This window comes from Hyla sarda, unplaced genomic scaffold (genome assembly GCF_029499605.1).
Source record: "Hyla sarda isolate aHylSar1 unplaced genomic scaffold, aHylSar1.hap1 scaffold_18, whole genome shotgun sequence".
Lineage (NCBI taxonomy): Eukaryota > Metazoa > Chordata > Amphibia > Anura > Hylidae > Hyla > Hyla sarda.
Genome location: NW_026608445.1, coordinates 916,196 through 935,614, shown reverse-complemented (window position 1 = coordinate 935,614; position 19,419 = coordinate 916,196). Strand labels below are relative to the sequence as shown.

Here is a 19,419-nt window from a genome sequence, read left to right as displayed (position 1 = left end):
TAGTGCCCGGGAGGAGGTCGATAGGACAATCATAAGGCCTGTGAGGAGGTAGAGTCTCAGCTTGTTTTTTGCAAAAAACATCCGCAAAGTCCATATAGGCCTTAGGGAGACCGGTTACTGGAGGAACCACAGAGTCACGGCAAGGGTTACTGGGAACCGGTTTTAGACAGTCCTTGGAACAAGAGGGCCCCCAACTCTTGATCTCCCCAGTGGACCAATCCAGGGTCGGGGAATGAAGTTGAAGCCAGGGAAGTCCAAGGAGAATTTCAGAAGTGCAATTGGGGAGGACCAAAAGTTCAATCCTCTCGTGATGAGATCCGATGCACATTAGAAGGGGCTCCGTGCGGAAACGTATGGTACAGTCCAATCTTTCATTGTTTACACAATTGATGTAGAGGGGTCTGGCGAGACTGGTCACTGGGATGTTGAACCTGTTGACGAGAGAGGCCAAAATAAAATTTCCTGCAGATCCAGAGTCCAAGAAGGCCATAGTAGAGAAGGAGAAGGCAGAGGCAGACATCCGCACAGGCACAGTAAGACGTGGAGAAGCAGAGTAGACATCAAGGACTGTCTCACCTTTGTGCGGAGTCAGCGTACGTCTTTCCAGGCGGGGAGGACGGATAGGACAATCCCTCAGGAAGTGTTCGGTACTAGCACAGTACAGGCAGAGATTCTCCATGCGGCGTCGTGTCCTCTCTTGAGGTGTCAGGCGAGACCGGTCGACCTGCATAGCCTCCACGGCGGGAGGCACAGGAACGGATTGCAGGGGACCAGAGGAGAGAGGAGCCGAGGAGAAGAAACGCCTCGTGCGAACAGAGTCCATATCCTGGCGGAGCTCCTGACGCCTTTCGGAAAAACGCATGTCAATGCGAGTGGCTAGGTGAATGAGTTCATGTAGATTAGCAGGGATTTCTCGTGCGGCCAGAACATCTTTAATGTTGCTGGATAGGCCTTTTTTAAATGTCGCGCAGAGGGCCTCATTATTCCAGAATAATTCTGAAGCAAGAGTACGGAATTGTACGGCATACTCGCCAACGGAAGAATTACCCTGGACCAGGTTCAACAGGGCAGTCTCAGCAGAAGAGGCTCGGGCAGGTTCCTCAAAGACACTTCGGATTTCCGAGAAGAAGGAGTGTACAGAGGCAGTGACGGGGTCATTGCGGTCCCAGAGCGGTGTGGCCCAAGACAGGGCTTTTCCAGACAGAAGGCTGACTACGAAAGCCACCTTAGACCTTTCAGTGGGAAACTGGTCCGACATCATCTCCAAGTGCAGGGAACATTGGGAAAGAAAGCCACGGCAAAACTTAGAGTCCCCATCAAATTTATCCGGCAAGGATAGGCGTAGACCAGAAGCGGCCACTCGCTGCGGAGGAGGTGCAGGAGCTGGCGGAGGAGATGATTGCTGAAGCTGTGGTAGTAACTGCTGTAGCATAACGGTCAGTTGGGACAGCTGTTGGCCTTGTTGCGCTATCTGTTGTGACTGCTGGGCGACCACCGTGGTGAGGTCAGCGACAACTGGCAGAGGAACTTCAGCGGGATCCATGGCCGGATCTACTGTCACGATGCCGGCTGGCAGGTAGTGGATCCTCTGTGCCGGAGAGGGATTGGCGTGGACCGTGCTAGTGGATCGGTTCTAAGTCACTACTGGTTTTCACCAGAGCCCGCCGCAAAGCGGGATGGTCTTGCTGCGGCGGTAGTGACCAGGTCGTATCCACTAGCAACGGCTCACCTCTCTGGCTGCTGAAGATAGGCGCGGTACAAGGGAGTAGACAGAAGCAAGGTCGGACGTAGCAGAAGGTCGGGGCAGGCAGCAAGGATCGTAGTCAGGGGCAACGGCAGGAGGTCTGGAACACAGGCTAGGAACACACAAGGAAACGCTTTCACTGGCACGATGGCAACAAGATCCGGCAAGGAAGTGCAGGGGAAGTGAGGTGATATAGGGAAGTGCACAGGTGATCAGACTAATTGGAACCACTGCGCCAATCAGCAGCGCAGTGGCCCTTTAAATCGCAAAGACCCGGCGCGCGCGCGCCCTAAGGAGCGGGGCCGCGCGCGCCGGGACAGGACCGACGGAGAGCGAGTCAGGTACGGGAGCCGGGGTGCGCATCGCGAGCGGGCGCTACCCGCATCGCGAATCGCATCCCGGCTGGAGGCGGTATCGCAGCGCCCCGGGTCAGTGGATCTGACCGGAGCGCTGCAGTGAGGAGAGTGTAGCGAGCGCTCCGGGGAGGAGCGGGGACCCGGAGCGCTCGGCGTAACAATATAAAATGTTTTTGAATCTGACAGTGCCCATTTAATGCCTTCATCAGGCCTTTTGTACAAGAGGTTTCTGGAAGGATTTCAGACAGTGGAATTGCTAGGGGGAGCAGGGGTTCAGACCGCATCGGGTGACACCCCCAAGCCCACTAGGGTTGATGGGCATTTCCCTCCATGATGATTTTGCTGTTCCTGCTCTGCTTATCATTTGCAGAGACAGGCAGAAGCAGCACAGGGATGAAGTGTCCCTGACATATGGCCCCACCCCCATCACAGCAAGAGGAAGGAGGCAGAGAGATGATAGGCCTCCTAAAAGAACTTCATGGCGGACTCCATTCGAGTCTTAATACTTTATATGGTCATCTTACTGCTTATAATAGGCATTTTATAGATTATTACATTTTTATTTGGCTTGGTACAGCACAGTAGGCATCAGATTTTGTTGAACAGTTAAATGACAACAAGTGGGGTCTTACATTTACATTACATAATTTTCACAATCCAATTGAATTTTTAGATCATCTAAGAAAAAGAAATCATTTTTGTCAAATTCACACTAGTACCTACTGTATTTCAAGGTGGTCGATATAAATAGCTTTTTAGATATTAAAAGCGCTTGCTACCCCAATGGTTGCAGAAAATGCCTTATGGGCAATTTTACTAATGATAAGGATTTTATATATTTTATACAGTACAAATTTAGCAACAGCATTTTAAAAATAAAGGTTATCCCCCCTTGTTGTTGTCGGATGCATGCAACAAGTGAAAAACAAGAAACAGTGTGGTCTTGTTATTCCAAAGGATAAAACTAAAATTAAGATTCAAAATTATTATGAAAATAATTTTATCACAGATAACTGCGCAGCCATTGATATTAAAATTGTTCTTTTTAGATACTGTCTAATTATGTTGGATGACCCCATTTTAATATATACTTCCTCAACAGTCGACTATAACCTTCAGGAAGTCTAGGAATGTGTGAAATTTGCTGGCCCCCAGTAGGTTAACATCATGTACAAATACTGATATTCTATGGATAGGATAAATATAGGTCTCCCAAATAATAAACAAAAGGAAAAACTAAAGGGAACCTCTAAAACTTAGCTTTTCATGTGCACATCTAAAATGTACATAAGAGAACAATATAAGGTAGAAAAATATAATAAATAACAATTTAAAAAGCCGCCATTAGTGTTGAGCAGTATAGGCCATATTCGAATTTGCGATATTTCGCTAATATATGGACGAATATTCGTCATATATTCGCTAAATTTGCATATTTGTAATATTCGCATACACGAAAATTTGCATATGCGAAAATTTGCATATGCTAAAATTAGTATATGTGAAAATTCGCATAAGCGAAAATTTGCTTATGCAAAAATTAGCATATGCAAATTTTCCCATATGTGAAAAAAAACTATATTCGGAATTACGAATATATAGTGCTATATCCGCGAATACTCGCGAATTCGCGAATAAAATTTGCATTGCAAATATTCGCGAGCAACACTAGCCGCCATCAGTGTCTACTATACAGATGCTGCTGTGCAGCGCTTATCATCTCTATTGGAAGTGAGGCTAAGTTACTGTAGCGCAACATCTGACACCTCACTACTTAGACAAAAGAGATGGCCCCCTGCACATATAGCATAAATATAGATAGAGTATAATAGGAATAAATTACACACAGATGACTGCAACCAGGCAGTCCAATTGTATGAAAATGTCTCTATGATTTCTCTATAACACAACTATCTCCTGTATATTCGCATCCCTGCTACCGTGTCACCTTACAGGGGTGCGAGCAAACAGGATCTATCAATCACACTGTGACTATGTGCATAGACTATACAAGGGTAGATCCACCCACAACATGCTACAAAGTAGCTATTGATATTGATTACTAGTTTGCCGGATAAGCGCCTGTTCATATTACTGGGAACTTAGTCAGATGATGTCATTAGTCTTCTCTCAGAAATCCAATATACTGTCCAGACATATAAAGAGGTCCCTTGGTGACCACCGTGGATGAACTATTGGTTAGAGGATAGAGACCATCAATAAGCAGTCCACAGTTCACACTAAGGCAAATCCACGTCCACAGACAAGCATCTCTCTGTCAGTAAAAGATAATTTCATTGACATACAAAAATTCGTAGTTATGGCAGTCTACCAGCTTCAGCATATGTGGATGTCACATTAATCCTAAGATAGTCCTCACATGTGTCATACGTTTTGTCCAGCACTTAGAGACAGTCTCCTGTGTACATCAGCACAATAGTCTACTAATCAAAGCACAATATAGAGTTGGTAAAAAGCCCCGTCAGGTGCGTTTCTATAACCAGTTCACACTCTGCGATATTGATATTTCACTTGTATTCAGCATATATAAATGTTGCAATAGTCCATACTTAACCTCTTAAGGATGCAGGGCGTATGGATACGCCCTGCATTCCGAGTCCTTAAGGACGCAGGGCAGATCCATACGCCCGTGGGAATTCCGGTCCCCACCGCTAGCCGGTTGGGGACCGGAGCCGGATGCCTGCTGAAATCATTCAGCAGGCATCAGGGCACCTGCTGCGGGTGTCACTCCCGCACCCGCTCCGCCCCTCTTCCGGAGGACATGAGCGGGTGCGGAAAGAAGACCCCGGGTGCTGGGGACCCCGATCCCCGGCGTCCCTGTTGGGATCGGGGCCCCGGGAGCGACGGCCGCGGTGAGGGACTGTCCTGCGACGGAGCAGCAACAGGACGTGAGTGACAGCCTCCTGCTGTTGCTTAGCAACAGCTCCCAGCATGCAAAAAGGGCATGCTGGGAGCTGTAGTTATGCAACAGCAGGAGGCAGACCACCACAACTCCCAGCATTCCCTTATGGGCATGCTGGGACTTATGGTTTTGCAACAGCTGGAGGCACATTTTTTCTATGGAAAAGTGTACCTTCAGCTGTTGTATAACTACAACTCCCAGCTTGCACAAACAGCTAAAGTGCATGCTGGGAGTTGTAGTGGTGCATCTGCTGGTTGCAAAACTTCAACTCTTAGCATGCCCATTGGCTGTCGGTGACTGCTGAGAGTTGTAGTTTTGCAACAGCTGAAGGCACACTGGTTGTGAAACTCAGTTTTTTTTTACCTAACTTAGTGTTTCACGACCGGTGTGCCTCCAGCTGTTGCAAACTACAACTCCCAGCAGTCACCTTACACCATGCACTGTACATGCTGGGAGTTGTAGTTTTGCAACAGCTGGAGGCACACTGGTTTTGAAACACTGAGTAAGGTCACAAACTCAGTGATACATAACCAGTGTGACTACAGCTGTTGCAAAACTAAAACTCTCAGCATTTACAGTCTGTCAGCGCTTGCTGGGAGTTGTAGTTTTGCAACAGCTGGATGTCCCCCCCCCCCCCATGTGAATGTACAGGGTACACTCACATGGGCGGAGGTTTACAGTAAGTATCGGGCTGCAAGTTTGAGCTGCGACAAATTTTCTGCCGCAGCTCAAACTGCCAGCGAGAAACTACTGTGAACCCCCGCCCGTGCGACTGTACCCTAAAAACACTACACTACACTAACACAAAATAAAATAAAAAGTAAAAAACACTACATATACACATACCCCTACACAGCCCCCCTCCCCTCCCCAATAAAAATGAAAAACGTCTGGTACGCCACTGTTTCCAAAACGGAGCCTCCAGCTGTTGCAAAACAACTACTACCAGTATTACCAGACAGCCACTGACTGTCCAGGCATGCTGGGAGTTTTAAAACAGCTGGAGGCACCCTGTTTGAGAATCACTGGTGTAGAATTCCCCTATGTCCACCCCTATGCAATCCCTAATTTATACCTCAAATGCGCATGGCGCTCTCACTTTGGAGCCCCGTCGTATTTAAAGGCAACAGTTTAGGGCCACATATGGGGTATCGCCGTACTCGGGAGAAATTGTGTTACAAATTTTGGGGGGTATTTTCTGCTTTTACCCTTTTTAAAAATGTATTTTTTTTTTTTTTTACATATGCAAAAGTCGTGAAACGCCTGTGGGGTATTAAGGTTCACTTAACCCCTTGTTACGTTCCCCGAGGGGTCTAGTTTCCAAAATAGTATGCCATGTGTTTTTTTTTTTTTTTTTTGCTGTTCTGGCACCATAGGGGCTTCCTAAATGCGGCATGCCCCCAGAGCAAAATTTGCTTTCAAAAAGCCAAATGTGACTCCTTCTCTTCTGAGACCTGTAGTGCGCCAGCAGAGCACTTTTCACCCCCATATGGGATGTTTTCTGAATCGGGAGAAATTGGGCTTCAAATTTTTGGGGGTATTTTCTGCTTTAACCCTTTGTAAAAATGTAAATTTTTTGGGAAACCAAGCATTTTAGCTAAAATTTTAATTTTTTTTTTTACATATGCAAAAGTCGTGAAACCCCTGTGGGGTATTAAGGTTTACTTTACCCCTTGTTATGTTTCCCGAGGGGTCTAGTTTCCAAAATGATATGCCATGTGGGTTTTTTTCTGTTCTGGCACGATAGGGGCTTCCTAAAGGTGACATGCCCCCCAAAAACCATTTGTCGCTTCTTCCCTTCTGAGCCCTCTACTGCGCCCGCCGAACAATTAACATAGACATATGAGGTATGTGCTTACTCTAGAAAAATTGGGTTTCAAATAAAAGTAAAAATTTTCTCCTTTTTACCTCTTGCAAAAATTCAAAAATTGGGTCTACAAGAACATGCGAGTATAAAAAATTAAGATTGTGAATTTTCTCCTTCACTTTGCTGCTATTCCTGTGAAACCCCTAAAGGGTTAAAATGCTTACTGAATGTCATTTGGGGGGTGCAGTTTGTATAATGGGGTAATTTATGGAGTATTTCTAATATGAAGACCCTTCAAATCCACTTCAAACCTGAACTGGTCCCTGAAAAAAAGCGAGTTTAAAAATGTTGTGAAAAATTGGAAAATTGCTGCTGAACTTTGAAGCCCTCTGGTGTCTTCCAAAAGTAAAAACACATCAATTTTATGCTGCAAACATAAATTAGACAGATTGTTTATGTGAATAAAAAAAAATTATTTGGAATATCCATTTTCCTTACAAGCAGAGAGCTTCAAAATTAGAAAAATGCAACATTTTCAAATTTTTCATCAAATTTTGGGATTTTTCACCAAGAAAGGATGCAAGTTACCACAAAATGTTACCACTATGTTAAAGTAGAATATATCACAAAAAAACTATCTCGGAATCAGAATGATAACTAAAAGCATTCCAGAGTTATTAATGTTTAAAGTGACAGTGGGCAGATTTGCAAAAAATGGCCGAGTCCTTAAGGTGAAAAAGGGCTCAGTCCTTAATGGGTTAAACTGTATTTCACATTGAGCAAAGAGTCCACCATTATGATATATATAGCTTGGTTATCTGATGTGCTTATATGTATTCACAGGTGGTTTGATAGATATTCACACAGTGCGGTATAATTCTCCACTGCTTGCACATTTGAACATACATAGCCGCTCATCACATTATCCAGATTAGTGTAGTATCAAATAACCCTAGGATCAAAAAATCTAAATTGTTATGTAAATATCTAGTCTATCTGTTACAATGGGTACTCAATATTGTCATAGTATATGTTTATATACGTTGGTGAATATGGTATCTATTTGAAATGAGACTCTTTCTCTGTTTTATACAATGTAAAATATGTTACGTCTATGTGAGTAGATGTGTTGCCTATTCCCCTTGCCCGACACAGAGTCGGTATGAGGTTTTTATGTTTACCTTCTGACAGATTGCGCACCTAATTCTTCTGATCCCCGGCCAAATGTATCAGCGGTGTGCATAGCTAGTCACTCCCCAGTGACGTGGCATACCGCTGATTGGATCGGACCATGCGGACAGGTGCATGTAGGTATATTAGTTAGTAGTGTTTGTTAGTTTAGCACGGCCGCCATCAGAGCCGCATGCACGGTGTTATGTATGCACTCTAATACAACAAGGAGACCAAGCTTATGAAAGGTCCCTGAAGATATTAAGCTATTGAAACGCGTTGGACCCTTAACGTATGGATACTGTAAGAAATCTGGAGCCATCAGCTGCGACGGACTATCATGCAGACGCCTGGATTTGATCCAAAAAGCATCCATGGATACAGATAAGTGTACATACCAGCACATCTAAATCAGCACATGCATATCATCATTGGGGGAAATTTTTTGAACCACTTAATGTGGTAACTATATAAATGTATTCCTGAGAGTACGAATCTGCAGATTCAGCCCCTATCACACTGAATTCTTTATTCACAAATGCGGCAATGTTACATCCTATCACACTGCAATCTATATCCACCACACTAATCTGGATAATGTGATGAGCGGCTATGTATGTCCAAATGTGCAAGCAGTGGAGAATTATACCGCACTGTGTGAATATCTATCAAACCACCTGTGAATACATATAAGCACATCAGATAACCAAGCTATATATATCATAATGGTGGACTCTTTGCTCAATGTGAAATACAGTTTAAGTATGGACTATTGCAACATTTATATATGCTGAATACAAGAGAAATATCAATATCGCAGAGTGTGAACTGGTTATAGAAACGCACCAGACAGGGCTTTTTACCAACTCTATATTGTGCTTTGATTAGTAGACTATTGTGCTGATGTACACAGGAGACTGTCTCTAAGTGCTGGACAAAACGTATGATACATGTGAGGACTATCCTAGGATTAACGTGACATCCACATATGCTGAAGCTGGTAGACTGCCATAACTACGAATTTTTGTATGTCAATGAAATTATCTTTTACTGACAGAGAGATGCTTGTCTGTGGACGTGGATTTGCCTTAGTGTGAACTGTGGACTGCTTATTGATGGTCTCTATCCTCTAACCAATAGTTCATCCACGGTGGTCACCAAGGGACCTCTTTATATGTCTGGACAGTATATTGGATTTCTGAGAGAAGACTAATGACATCATCTGACTAAGTTCCCAGTAATATGAACAGGCGCTTATCCGGCAAACTAGTAATCAATATCAATAGCTACTTTGTAGCATGTTGTGGGTGGATCTACCCTTGTATAGTCTATGCACATAGTCACAGTGTGATTGATAGATCCTGTTTGCTCGCACCCCTGTAAGGTGACACGGTAGCAGGGATGCGAATATACAGGAGATAGTTGTGTTATAGAGAAATCATAGAGACATTTTCATACAATTGGACTGCTTGGTTGCAGTCATCTGTGTGTAATTTATTCCTATTATACTCTATCTATATTTATTCTATATGTGCAGCGTCCATCTCTTTTGTCTAAGTAGTGAAGTGTCAGAGGTTGCGCTACAGTAACTTAGCCTCACTTCCAATAGAGATGATAAGCGCTGCACAGCAGCATCTGTATGGTAGACACTGATGGCGGCTCTTTAACCCCTTAAGGACTCAGGGTTTTTCAGTTTTTGAACTTTTGTTTTTTCCTCCTTACCTTTTAAAAATCAGAACACTTTCAACTTTCCACCTAAAAATCCATATCATGGCTTATTTTTTGCGTCACCAATTCTACTTTGCAGTGACATTAGTCATTTTACCAAAAAAATCACGGCGAAACGGAGAAAAAAATCATTGTGCGAAAAAAACGAAGAAAAAACGCAAGTTTGTAAATTTTGGGGGCTTCCGTTTCTACGCAGTGCATATTTCAGTAAAAATGACACCTTATCATTATTCTGTAGGTTCATATGGTTAAAATGATACCCTACTTATATAGGTTTGATTTTGTCGTACTTCTGGAAAAAATCATAACTACATGCAGGAAAATGTATACGTTTAAAAATTTCATCTTCTGACCCCTATAACTTTTTTTATTTTTCCATGTACAGGGTGGTATGAGGGCTCATTTTTTGCGCCATAATCTGAAGTTTTTATCGGTACGATTGTTTTGATCGAACTTTTTGATCACTTTTTATTCATTTTTTAATGGTATAAAAAGTGACCAAAAATACGCTTTTTTGGACTTCGGGATTTTTTTTCGCGTACGCCATTGACCATGCGGTTTAATTAATGATATATTTTTATAGTTCGGACATTTACGCACGCAGCGATACCGCATATGTTTATTTTTTTTATTTACACTGTTTTATTTATTTTTTTTTATGGGAAAAGGGGGGTGATTCAAACTTTTATTAGGGAAGGGGTTAAATGACCCTTATGGTCACAGCAGGAAAAATTTACAGCTTTAAAACAGGATTAGATACATTCCTGGAACAAAATAACATTAATGCTTATGAAGAAATATAAAATCCCATCCCTTCCCCAATATCGCGCCCCACCCCTACCCCTTAATTCCCTGGTTGAACTTGATGGACATATGTCTTTTTTCGACCGTACTAACTATGTAACTATGTAACGCTTTTTTTGAACTTTTTTTTTGCAGTGTTTTAGGTCAGTCATTCGTCGATCGGACACCGAGGAGGCAGGTAAGGGCCCTTCCGGTGTCCTGTAAGCTGTTCGGGACATCGCGATTTCACCGCGGCGGTCCCGAACAGCCCGACTGACTGGCCGGGATAGTTTCACTTTCACTTTAGAAGCGGCGGTCAGCTTTGACCGCCGCTTCTAAAGGGTTAATACCGCACATTGCCGCGATCGGCTATGTGTGGTATTAGCCGCGGGTCCCGGCCGTTGATGAGCGCCGGGACCGTCGCAATGTGATGCGGGGTCGCAGCGTGACTCCACTTCATATTGCGGGAGCCGGCGCAGGACGTAAATATACGTCCTGCATCGTTGAGGGGTTAAATTGCTATTTATTATATTTTTCTACCTTATATTGTTCTCTTATGTACATTTTAGATGTGCACATTAAAAGCTAAGTTTTAGAGGTTCCCTTTAGTTTTTCCTTTTGTAACATCATGTACACCCACAACTAGTTCACCAGAAGATAGAGGGGAAACAAAATGAAATGCTTGTGCCTTAATATGATAAACCTAGGAACTACTACATTTACATCTAACATTATTTCTAACTTTTACATTGAAAACATTTCAAATTAAAAGGTTTATGACTGAGAGCATGTATGCCGTGTAACTTCTATATTGTTTTGCAATATGTGGGCTGCTCTGTTTCTATTTAAACACGGCTACATGCTTCACAGGGTATCTCACCATTTTACCCTTAAACACAATAAAAACCTGAATGTTTAAAATTGATCACATTGGAAACTTTTGCTAAAGATTGTCCTAATAGGTTCCAGAGATTAATAAACCGTGAGTCGTTTTGGATATTTAAGTTAGTCATGTGAAATCCACAGGATTTGAATGAGATGATCAAAAATACCCACTGAATGGTAAAGTTCGGTTGTGCTGATTATGCAGATTTTTTCATATACACTACATTATTTTGCATACGTCATATATGATATTATTTAATCTTTGTAATACTTCCAAGGATTAATATACTCTGCAATATTTAGTTGTCTGTGAGTATTTAGTGTACATACTTTAATTTTTATTTCTACCCTTTAAAGGAAATCTGTCAGCAATATCACCCGCACTTAACCTGTCACACAGGCTTGTAGTGCAGGTGATGCTGATCAAAACAATACTCACAGCGTCCAGATTCGCCCAGCCGTTCCTCCGCAAAAAGGTGTTTGCGGGAAGTCGGAGGCCATGCTCTTCGGGGAATGGCACCTGGCTTCTTCCGCCCCCTTCCCCTTTACTGTTAAGCCGGACTTCATTCAAATTCTTGGAGTCTGGTTCGGGAAGGAAGGAGTGGCCCTTAAGTCTTGGCAAGACCGACTAGGAAGGATAAACTCGAAGATCGGACTGTGAAGCTCCAGAAAGCTCACGATGGAGGGCAAGGCACTTGTCCTACGGAGTGAAGTTTTGCCTGTGCTCCAATATACCGCACATGCCTGGCCTCCCCATACCACCGTTTGCAAGGCCATCACCCGGACAGTGTTTGGCTTCGTCTGGGGCAAAATGGACAGAGTCAAGAGAACCGTGATGTACAAGGAGCCCCGCAAGGGTGGGAAGGGAATACCCGACATCCCCGCTCTGCTGAGGGCCTCCTTTGCATGTGTTACGGTGCAGCGGACTCTTGTTGAAAAGACTGGCTCAGCAGGCAGGTCCATGTCTCGCTTGCTTCTCATGCCCCTCTGGAGACAGCTGGGCTGGGACAAGTGGGACAGCTCCATCCCTTACAACTGGAACACTCCCTGGTTCTATGGGGATGTTGTCCGGTTCGTGAGAGAACACCAGCTGGAAGGACTGAAACCCGACCTATGGAAGCCGAAGACAATCCACAAGCTCATCTGAGCTAAGGACTTGACCGAGCTGGTTCCGGGACTCCCCGCAGCCACTGCAGAGACAGTATGGAATAATGTGGCCTCAAAGCGGCTTACCAATGGACACAAGGACTTGTCGTGGATGGCCGTCATGGGAGGTCTCTCTCTCAGGTCATTCATGCATGCCCGCGACCTGTGCAAGACCCGGTACTGCCCCCGGTGCCCCTACGTGGAGGAAACATCTTTGCACGTGTTTTGGCAGTGCCCCTTTGCACAGGGTCTGTTGGACGCCCTAGAACATGATCTCAGAGACTCAGTGCCCAGGAGCTGCCTATCGTACCATTCGGTGCTTTACGATCTGTTCCCTGGGACCCACGACGTGGAGGCCATCCAGGAGGCCTGGCGCCTTATGAACTGTTTTAAGGACGCAGTGTGGCTTGCCAGGAACCGCCTCGTGATCAACAGGGAAAACATGTCCGTCCGGGACTGCCACAGGTTCATCAAGAACCTGCTTAGAGACTATTCCATCTTGGACAGCTCGGCCGTTGATGAGGAAGAAGAGGAGTGAAGACCCCTCTCCTTCTCCCATGTCTCCCTGAAGATACAGCCCAGCAGTTTGGCCCTGTGATCCACCCCCTCCCTACCCCCACATAGTCGCCCACACCCCTACCCCGATCACAGATTGTATTAATTGGTTTTTGTTTGATCGCTTGTGCCTTTCTATTGCAGGATTGAGCTGAATGTTAGAGTAGCATGGTGTGCGATGTATAGCTTAGGGAACCTTTGCTGTGTATTGTACTATCATGCTTTGTGTGACTGTAATTTATTGTACGATTTGTAATGACTGAACGGAAAATAAAGCTCTTTCAATCAAAAAAAAGGTGTTTTTAAAAGGTTTATTACCCAGCATGCAACGTGTTTCACTACAAAAGCAGCTTCTTCAGGCATAATCAGGCAACATAGACACAAGACTTAAATAGTACAATTAACCCCTAAAGGGTAAAAGCTTAATAATACAACCAACCCTTAAAGGAAATCTGTCAGCAGTATAACCCGCACTGTCATGCAGACTTGTAGTACGGGTGATGCTGATCAAAACGATACTCACGGCATCCAGATTCTCCCAGCCATTCCGCTGCAACTTGCCTTCTTCTTTTTATGCAAATGAGGGCCTAGGGGCATGGGCGGAGCTCCGAACAGAACAAGGGGCATGCTGTCGTCATCTTCGCAGGGCGGGCGCTCCGCTTGGCTCATAAATATTCATAACCCCCCTCCCTGCTCTTGTGCTCCGTGTTAGTGTATGGCACATGCACAGCTTCTCTCCCTGCTCTTGCACCCTGTGTTAGTAGACAGCGCATGCGCCGCCTCCGGGAGTACCCAGAAGGCGGCGCATGCATTGTACACTAACACGGGGCACAAGTGCAGGGAGGGGGATTATGAATAATGATAAGCCAGGCAGAGTGCCCACCCGGCAAAGATGACATCAGTGTGCCCCTAGCTCAGTTCAGAGCTCTGCCCATGCACCAAGGCCCTCATTTGCATAAAAACAAAAAGGCAAATTGCAGCGGAATGGCTAGGACAATCTGGATGCCGTGAGTATCGTTTTGATCAGCATCACCCGTACTACAAGCCTGCATGACAGTGCAGGTTATACTGGTGACAGATTTCCTTTAAGGGTTGGTGGTATCATTAAGCTTTTACCCATTAGGGGTTAATTGTACTATTTAAGTCTTGTGTCTATGTTGCCTGATTATGCCTGAAGAAGCGTCTTTTGTAGTGAAACACATTGCATGCTGTGTAATAAACCTTTTAAAAACACCTTTTTGGGAAAAAAAAAGGCTCTCTTGGCAGCTGCCAGAAAATCCCATATTTTTCCTGGAGGAGTCATTTGTGATATCTCACTGTGCAAAAGGCCTTCTACTGGCAACTTAACAAAACAAAGTCATTTTTTGAAGGCTGCAGCCTTCCATAGTACAATAATAATAATGTATAGAAAGACATAAATCGGGACCCGAAGTTCCTAACTGGTGTCCCGAAGTTCCTAACTGGTGTCACCAGCGGAGCTGGCTCCAGGACTTGCATGGGGCGCTCAGAGGTGTTATCGGTTATCAGATCAGTGTTATCGGCGCTTCAGTGCTCCGGCCTGGATCTCAGGCATGGAGCAGTGAATCGATGATCGGACAACGAGGAGGCAGGTAGAGACCCTCCTTGTTTACTAACAGCTGATCGGGACACAGCGGTGTTGGGAAAGCTTTTTTTTTTACCTTAAACGTGTCTGAAGGGTTAATGCTGGGCATCACCGTGATCGGTGATGTCTGGTATTAGCCGCGGGTCCCGGCTATCGTTAGCTGCCGGGATCGACCCAATATATGGTGGGAGCCGGCGCAGGACGTAAATATATGTCGTGCTTTGTTAAGGTGTTAAGCATCCATGGGATTGGCATAAAGCTATCCTTCATATAAGATAGGGCCAGGGAGTATTGATGGGATTCGGATTATTGGGCAGACTAGATGTGTCAAATTGTTCTAACCTGCCAACACATTCCATGTACAACAGGCCGGGTTTACAATAGTAAATCAGGGCCATTATTTAAAACTATAAGGCATGCTTTTGCAATAAAAAAAAAAATCTTGCAAAAAAGTATGTTTTACAGGCTATAGTCAAGGGGGCCTCACAGCACAAGACCATTTGACCTCTTCATTAATGATTTCCTTAAAGGAGTTATCCAGGAGTAGAAAAACAGAGCTAATTTCTTTCAAAAACTGCTCCTCATCTGTCCTCAGGTTGTGTGTGGTATTACAGCTTGGCTCCATTCACTTCAATGTAAATGAACTGTCGAACCACATCCAACCTGGAGAAAGACGGGGAGCGTTTTTATAATAAATTAGCTCTCTTTTTCTATTCCTGGATATCCAATGATAAAGATCTCTGCTAAATCATTGCTCTATGGCCGTTTGGTTGAGCGGTGCAGGAAGGGATGCAGAACATAATGGGGGAGATTTATCGAAACTTGTGTAAAGTGAAGTAGTGCAGTTGCCCATGGCAGCCAATTAAATTGCTTCTTTTATTTTTCATATGCCTTTTTAGAAATGAAAGAAGAAATCTGATTGGTTGCTATGGGCAACTGCACCACTCTTCCTCTACACAGGTTTTGATAAATCTCCCCAAATGTGTATTCAACTTCCTGTCAGAGAGAACACCCAGAAAGGACTGACAGGACTATAAAACACATCACTGCAATCTAGAAAGGAAATTATCATTTATAGATTTCCCAGATTACCAGTGTGGTGTCCCGGTACCGTATGGTATACCGTACCTTGTATGGTGGTCCCCAAAGCCAGAGTAACTCCATTCCGGTAGGGTCCTCCTGGTGGGATAGCCCCTAGTCACCTCTTCCTTCTTTAATTTTGTGATGTTTGTGTGTGTATATTTTATTGTGTATATAGTGTTGCAGGACCTTCGGTCATGTGACTAATGTTAATTCTCTTAGGGTATGTTAAAAGGACCTTCCTAGGTCACGTGTGTGGTCACATGTTTAGACCATAATCCCTTTTGTAAAGTGACTGACAGATGATATGGACCAATGACCTCAAGGCCAGCCCCTGCCCATATAAGGGAGCTGCCAGCCAATCCTCTCTCTCTCTTGGGTTCCGGACTAGCAGACAGGAGAGATCCGTGCAACTTTCAAAGACAAGACCAGGCCGAAGCCTGATAATACCGCAACTTACCAAATCGTGAGTTACAATACAACGCCCCGCTAAAGTCTGCGTGACTGCTGGACCTAAACTCAATCCCCTAAATCCAGCGGAACAGCGCATAAAAATCTCCTGATCTTAAAACTCACAAGGTCCCAACCAACTGTCAGGATCCTAATAGACTCTTCTTGTACAAAGACTGTTCCTGTTTAATTCTGCATAAAACCTGCAGTAAAGGTTCCAACAGTTTTCTGAAACCTCCGGTTGTGGACAATCATTTATTATCCCTCCCTATCGCTCTTGGGACTGGTGGCAACAGGACAAGTATATACAGAGTAGCCCCCACCCTGGCGTCACGAGTGTTAAGGGTTAACCAAATACCCTTTAGTCACTGCACAGCTATACCCCATATACCCTACACCCACACAAGCTTACCACACCAGATTTTAATTAGTATGAAAAGTTTAATTAGTATAAAAGTATACATTTTTTTAGTAGTACCCAGATTTTAATTAGTAGGAAAAGTTTAATTAGTATAAAAGTATAAATTTTTTCTTATTTTTAGTTTTTTTTATGCCTAGATGTATCCTACAGTCTAGAACAGTGGTCTCCAAAATACAGCCCTCTGGCAGTTGCAAACCTACAACACCCAGGATACCTGGACAGCTGTTGGCTGTCCATGCATGTTAAGAGGTGTAGTTTTGTAACATCTGGAGGGTCGACCTATGGAGACCATTGGTCTAGAGTATCTTGAAATCTGTGTAGACTACATTCAGACTATTTGTCATAGCAAGGCATAAAAAGTAGAACAATGAGACCACTTTAATACCACTTTTAGAATATAACATTTTGGCATCTGCGTGTCTGCTTTATTATATTTTAAAAAGTTTATCTATAATCATTTACATCTGAATGTTTTAGACAGTTTTGCATGTTTTTTTAATATTCATTATTATACATTTCTTAACATCCTTATTTCGGATGCTGTAAATGATGGGATTCAACATTGGAGTAACCACCGTGTAGAGAATAGAAACGATCTTTTGTCTCTCCAGAGAGTGCGAAGATGGAGGCTGAAGATATATAGACATAATGGTTCCATAATAGAGAGCGATCACAGTGAGGTGGGAGGTGCATGTAGAAAAAACTGCACGTCTTCCTTGTGAAGAACGAATCTTTAAAATGGCAGTGAGAATAAAAATATAGGAAATCAAAGTCAACACGAAAGAACATAAAACAATGATCCCGGCTGCTACATACATTACTGTTTCATTAAGCTGAGGATCTCTGCAGGACAGTCTTAAGAAGGGAGGCATTTCACAAATAAAATGGTTGACATGATGAGTTCTGCAGAAGGGAAGTGTCCAGGTGAGTGACACTTGAATGCAGGAGTCTATAAAACCAACAATCCATGGTATTAGGACTAAAACAGTGCAAAATCTCATGTTCATAATACTGCTGTAGTGCAATGGTCTGCAAACCGCAACAAACCTGTCATAAGCCATGACAGCAAGTAAGATACATTCTGCTGCTCCAAGTATTAATGAGAAGAACATCTGGAAAACACAACCCCCCACTGAAATACTCTTGTCTGTGGAGAGAGTATTTATCAGGATCACAGGAACTATGGTGGAGGAGAAACAGATGTCAATAAAAGAGAGATTGCTCAGGAAGAAGTACATTGGGGTGTGTAAAGCAAGGCTAATCCTTACTGTAATGAGAAGAAGACAATTTCCTGCCAATGTGATAATGTACATCACCAAAAATACAAGAAACCCTAAAACCTGGAGGTGAGGGACAGTAGATAATCCAAGCAGGATGAACCAACTTGGAAGTGTTTGATTGGAGATCCCCATGGAATTATCCAGAACCTTGCACAAAAAAACAAAGTTGTAGATAGTTAATGACTGAACTTGGCAACAATTTTATAGAAGGATGTAAATGGATCCCATATATAAAATCTGATTATTATGCTTATATTTAGAACAATGCCAGAAAGTGACAACTTGAATTGGTTGTTAACCTCTTCAGGACACAGGGCATATGGATACGCCCTGCATTCCGAGTCCTTAAGGACCGAGGGCGTATCCATACGCCCGTGGGAAATCCGGTCCCCACTGCTAGCCGGTTGGGGACCGGAGCCGGATGCCTGCTGAAATCATTCAGCAGGCACCCTGGCACATCGCCCAGGGGGGTCCTGAGACCCCCCCATGTCGGCGATCGGAGAAAATCGCATGTCAGTTCAGACATGCGATTTTCTCCAATTCCGGGCTGATCGGGTCTCTGGTGACCCGATCACCCGGAAAATAGGGCTGATCGGAGTTGTCAGCAACAGCCCTGATCAGCCTAAAGGATAGGAGTGAGGTTGCAAAGCTGCGATCTACTCCTATCCCCTGGCATTAGTCAGAACGGAGTTCTGACCAATGGCAGCGCAGGACAGGGGGTTGCCATGGCAACCCCATGTTCTGCCCGCCCCTGGATGTCGAGGGGCTCTGGAAAGAAGATGGAGGCCGTACCTGCAGGAGAAGATGCCTGGGGACCTGGGATCTTCGCTGGTGCCTGCAGGATCCTGATCAGGTAGGGAATCGACAGTGTGGGGGGGGGGGGATTGAAAGGGAAAGTAAATCGATCTTTACTGTGGCAACCACTAGGGAGGCCAAACTGCAACTCCCAGCATGCCCAGAGAGCCAAAGGCTGTCTGGTCATGCTGGGAGTTGTAGTTTTGCAACATCTGGAGGGTCACAGTTTGGAGACCACTGTTACAGTTGTGCCCAAACAGTAGCCCTCCAGATGTTGCCAAACTAAAACTCTCAGCATGCCTCGACTGCCCAGGCATGCTGGGAGTTGTAGTTCTGTAACATCTGTCCCTTCAGATTTAGCAATTTTCATGACATTTTTGAAAATTGCTGCTCTATTTTGAAGCCCTCTAATTTTTTCAAAAAGCAAAAGTATGTCCATTTTATAATGCCAACATAAAGTGGACATATTGTATTTGTGAAGAAAAATAAAATTTATTTGGAATATCCATTTTCCTTACAAGCAGAGAGCTTCAAAGTTAGAAAAATGCAAAATTTTCAAAATTTTCATGAAATTTTGGGATTTTTCACCAAAAAAGGATGCAATTAACGCCGAAAATTTACCACCAAAATAAAGTAGAATATGTCACGAAAAAACAATCTCAGAATCAGAATATTCGGTAAAAGCGTTTTCGC

General features: G+C 44.0%; 1 protein-coding gene across 1 annotated transcript; it reads right to left on the bottom strand.

The window, feature by feature from the left end:
* Positions 1–17,124: 17,124 nt before the first annotated feature.
* On the bottom strand, positions 17,125–18,063 carry LOC130313974 (olfactory receptor 2G3-like). Its single transcript, XM_056552708.1, has one exon. It carries the CDS (start codon positions 18,061–18,063, stop codon positions 17,125–17,127), a length of 939 nt encoding a protein of 312 aa, XP_056408683.1.
* Positions 18,064–19,419: the final 1,356 nt, after the last annotated feature.

What these genes read in the sequence shown, in the direction of transcription:
- LOC130313974 (XM_056552708.1), bottom strand. Translation starts at nt 18,063, where the DNA reads ATGGGGATCTCCAATCAAACACTTCCAAGTTGGTTCATCCTGCTTGGA.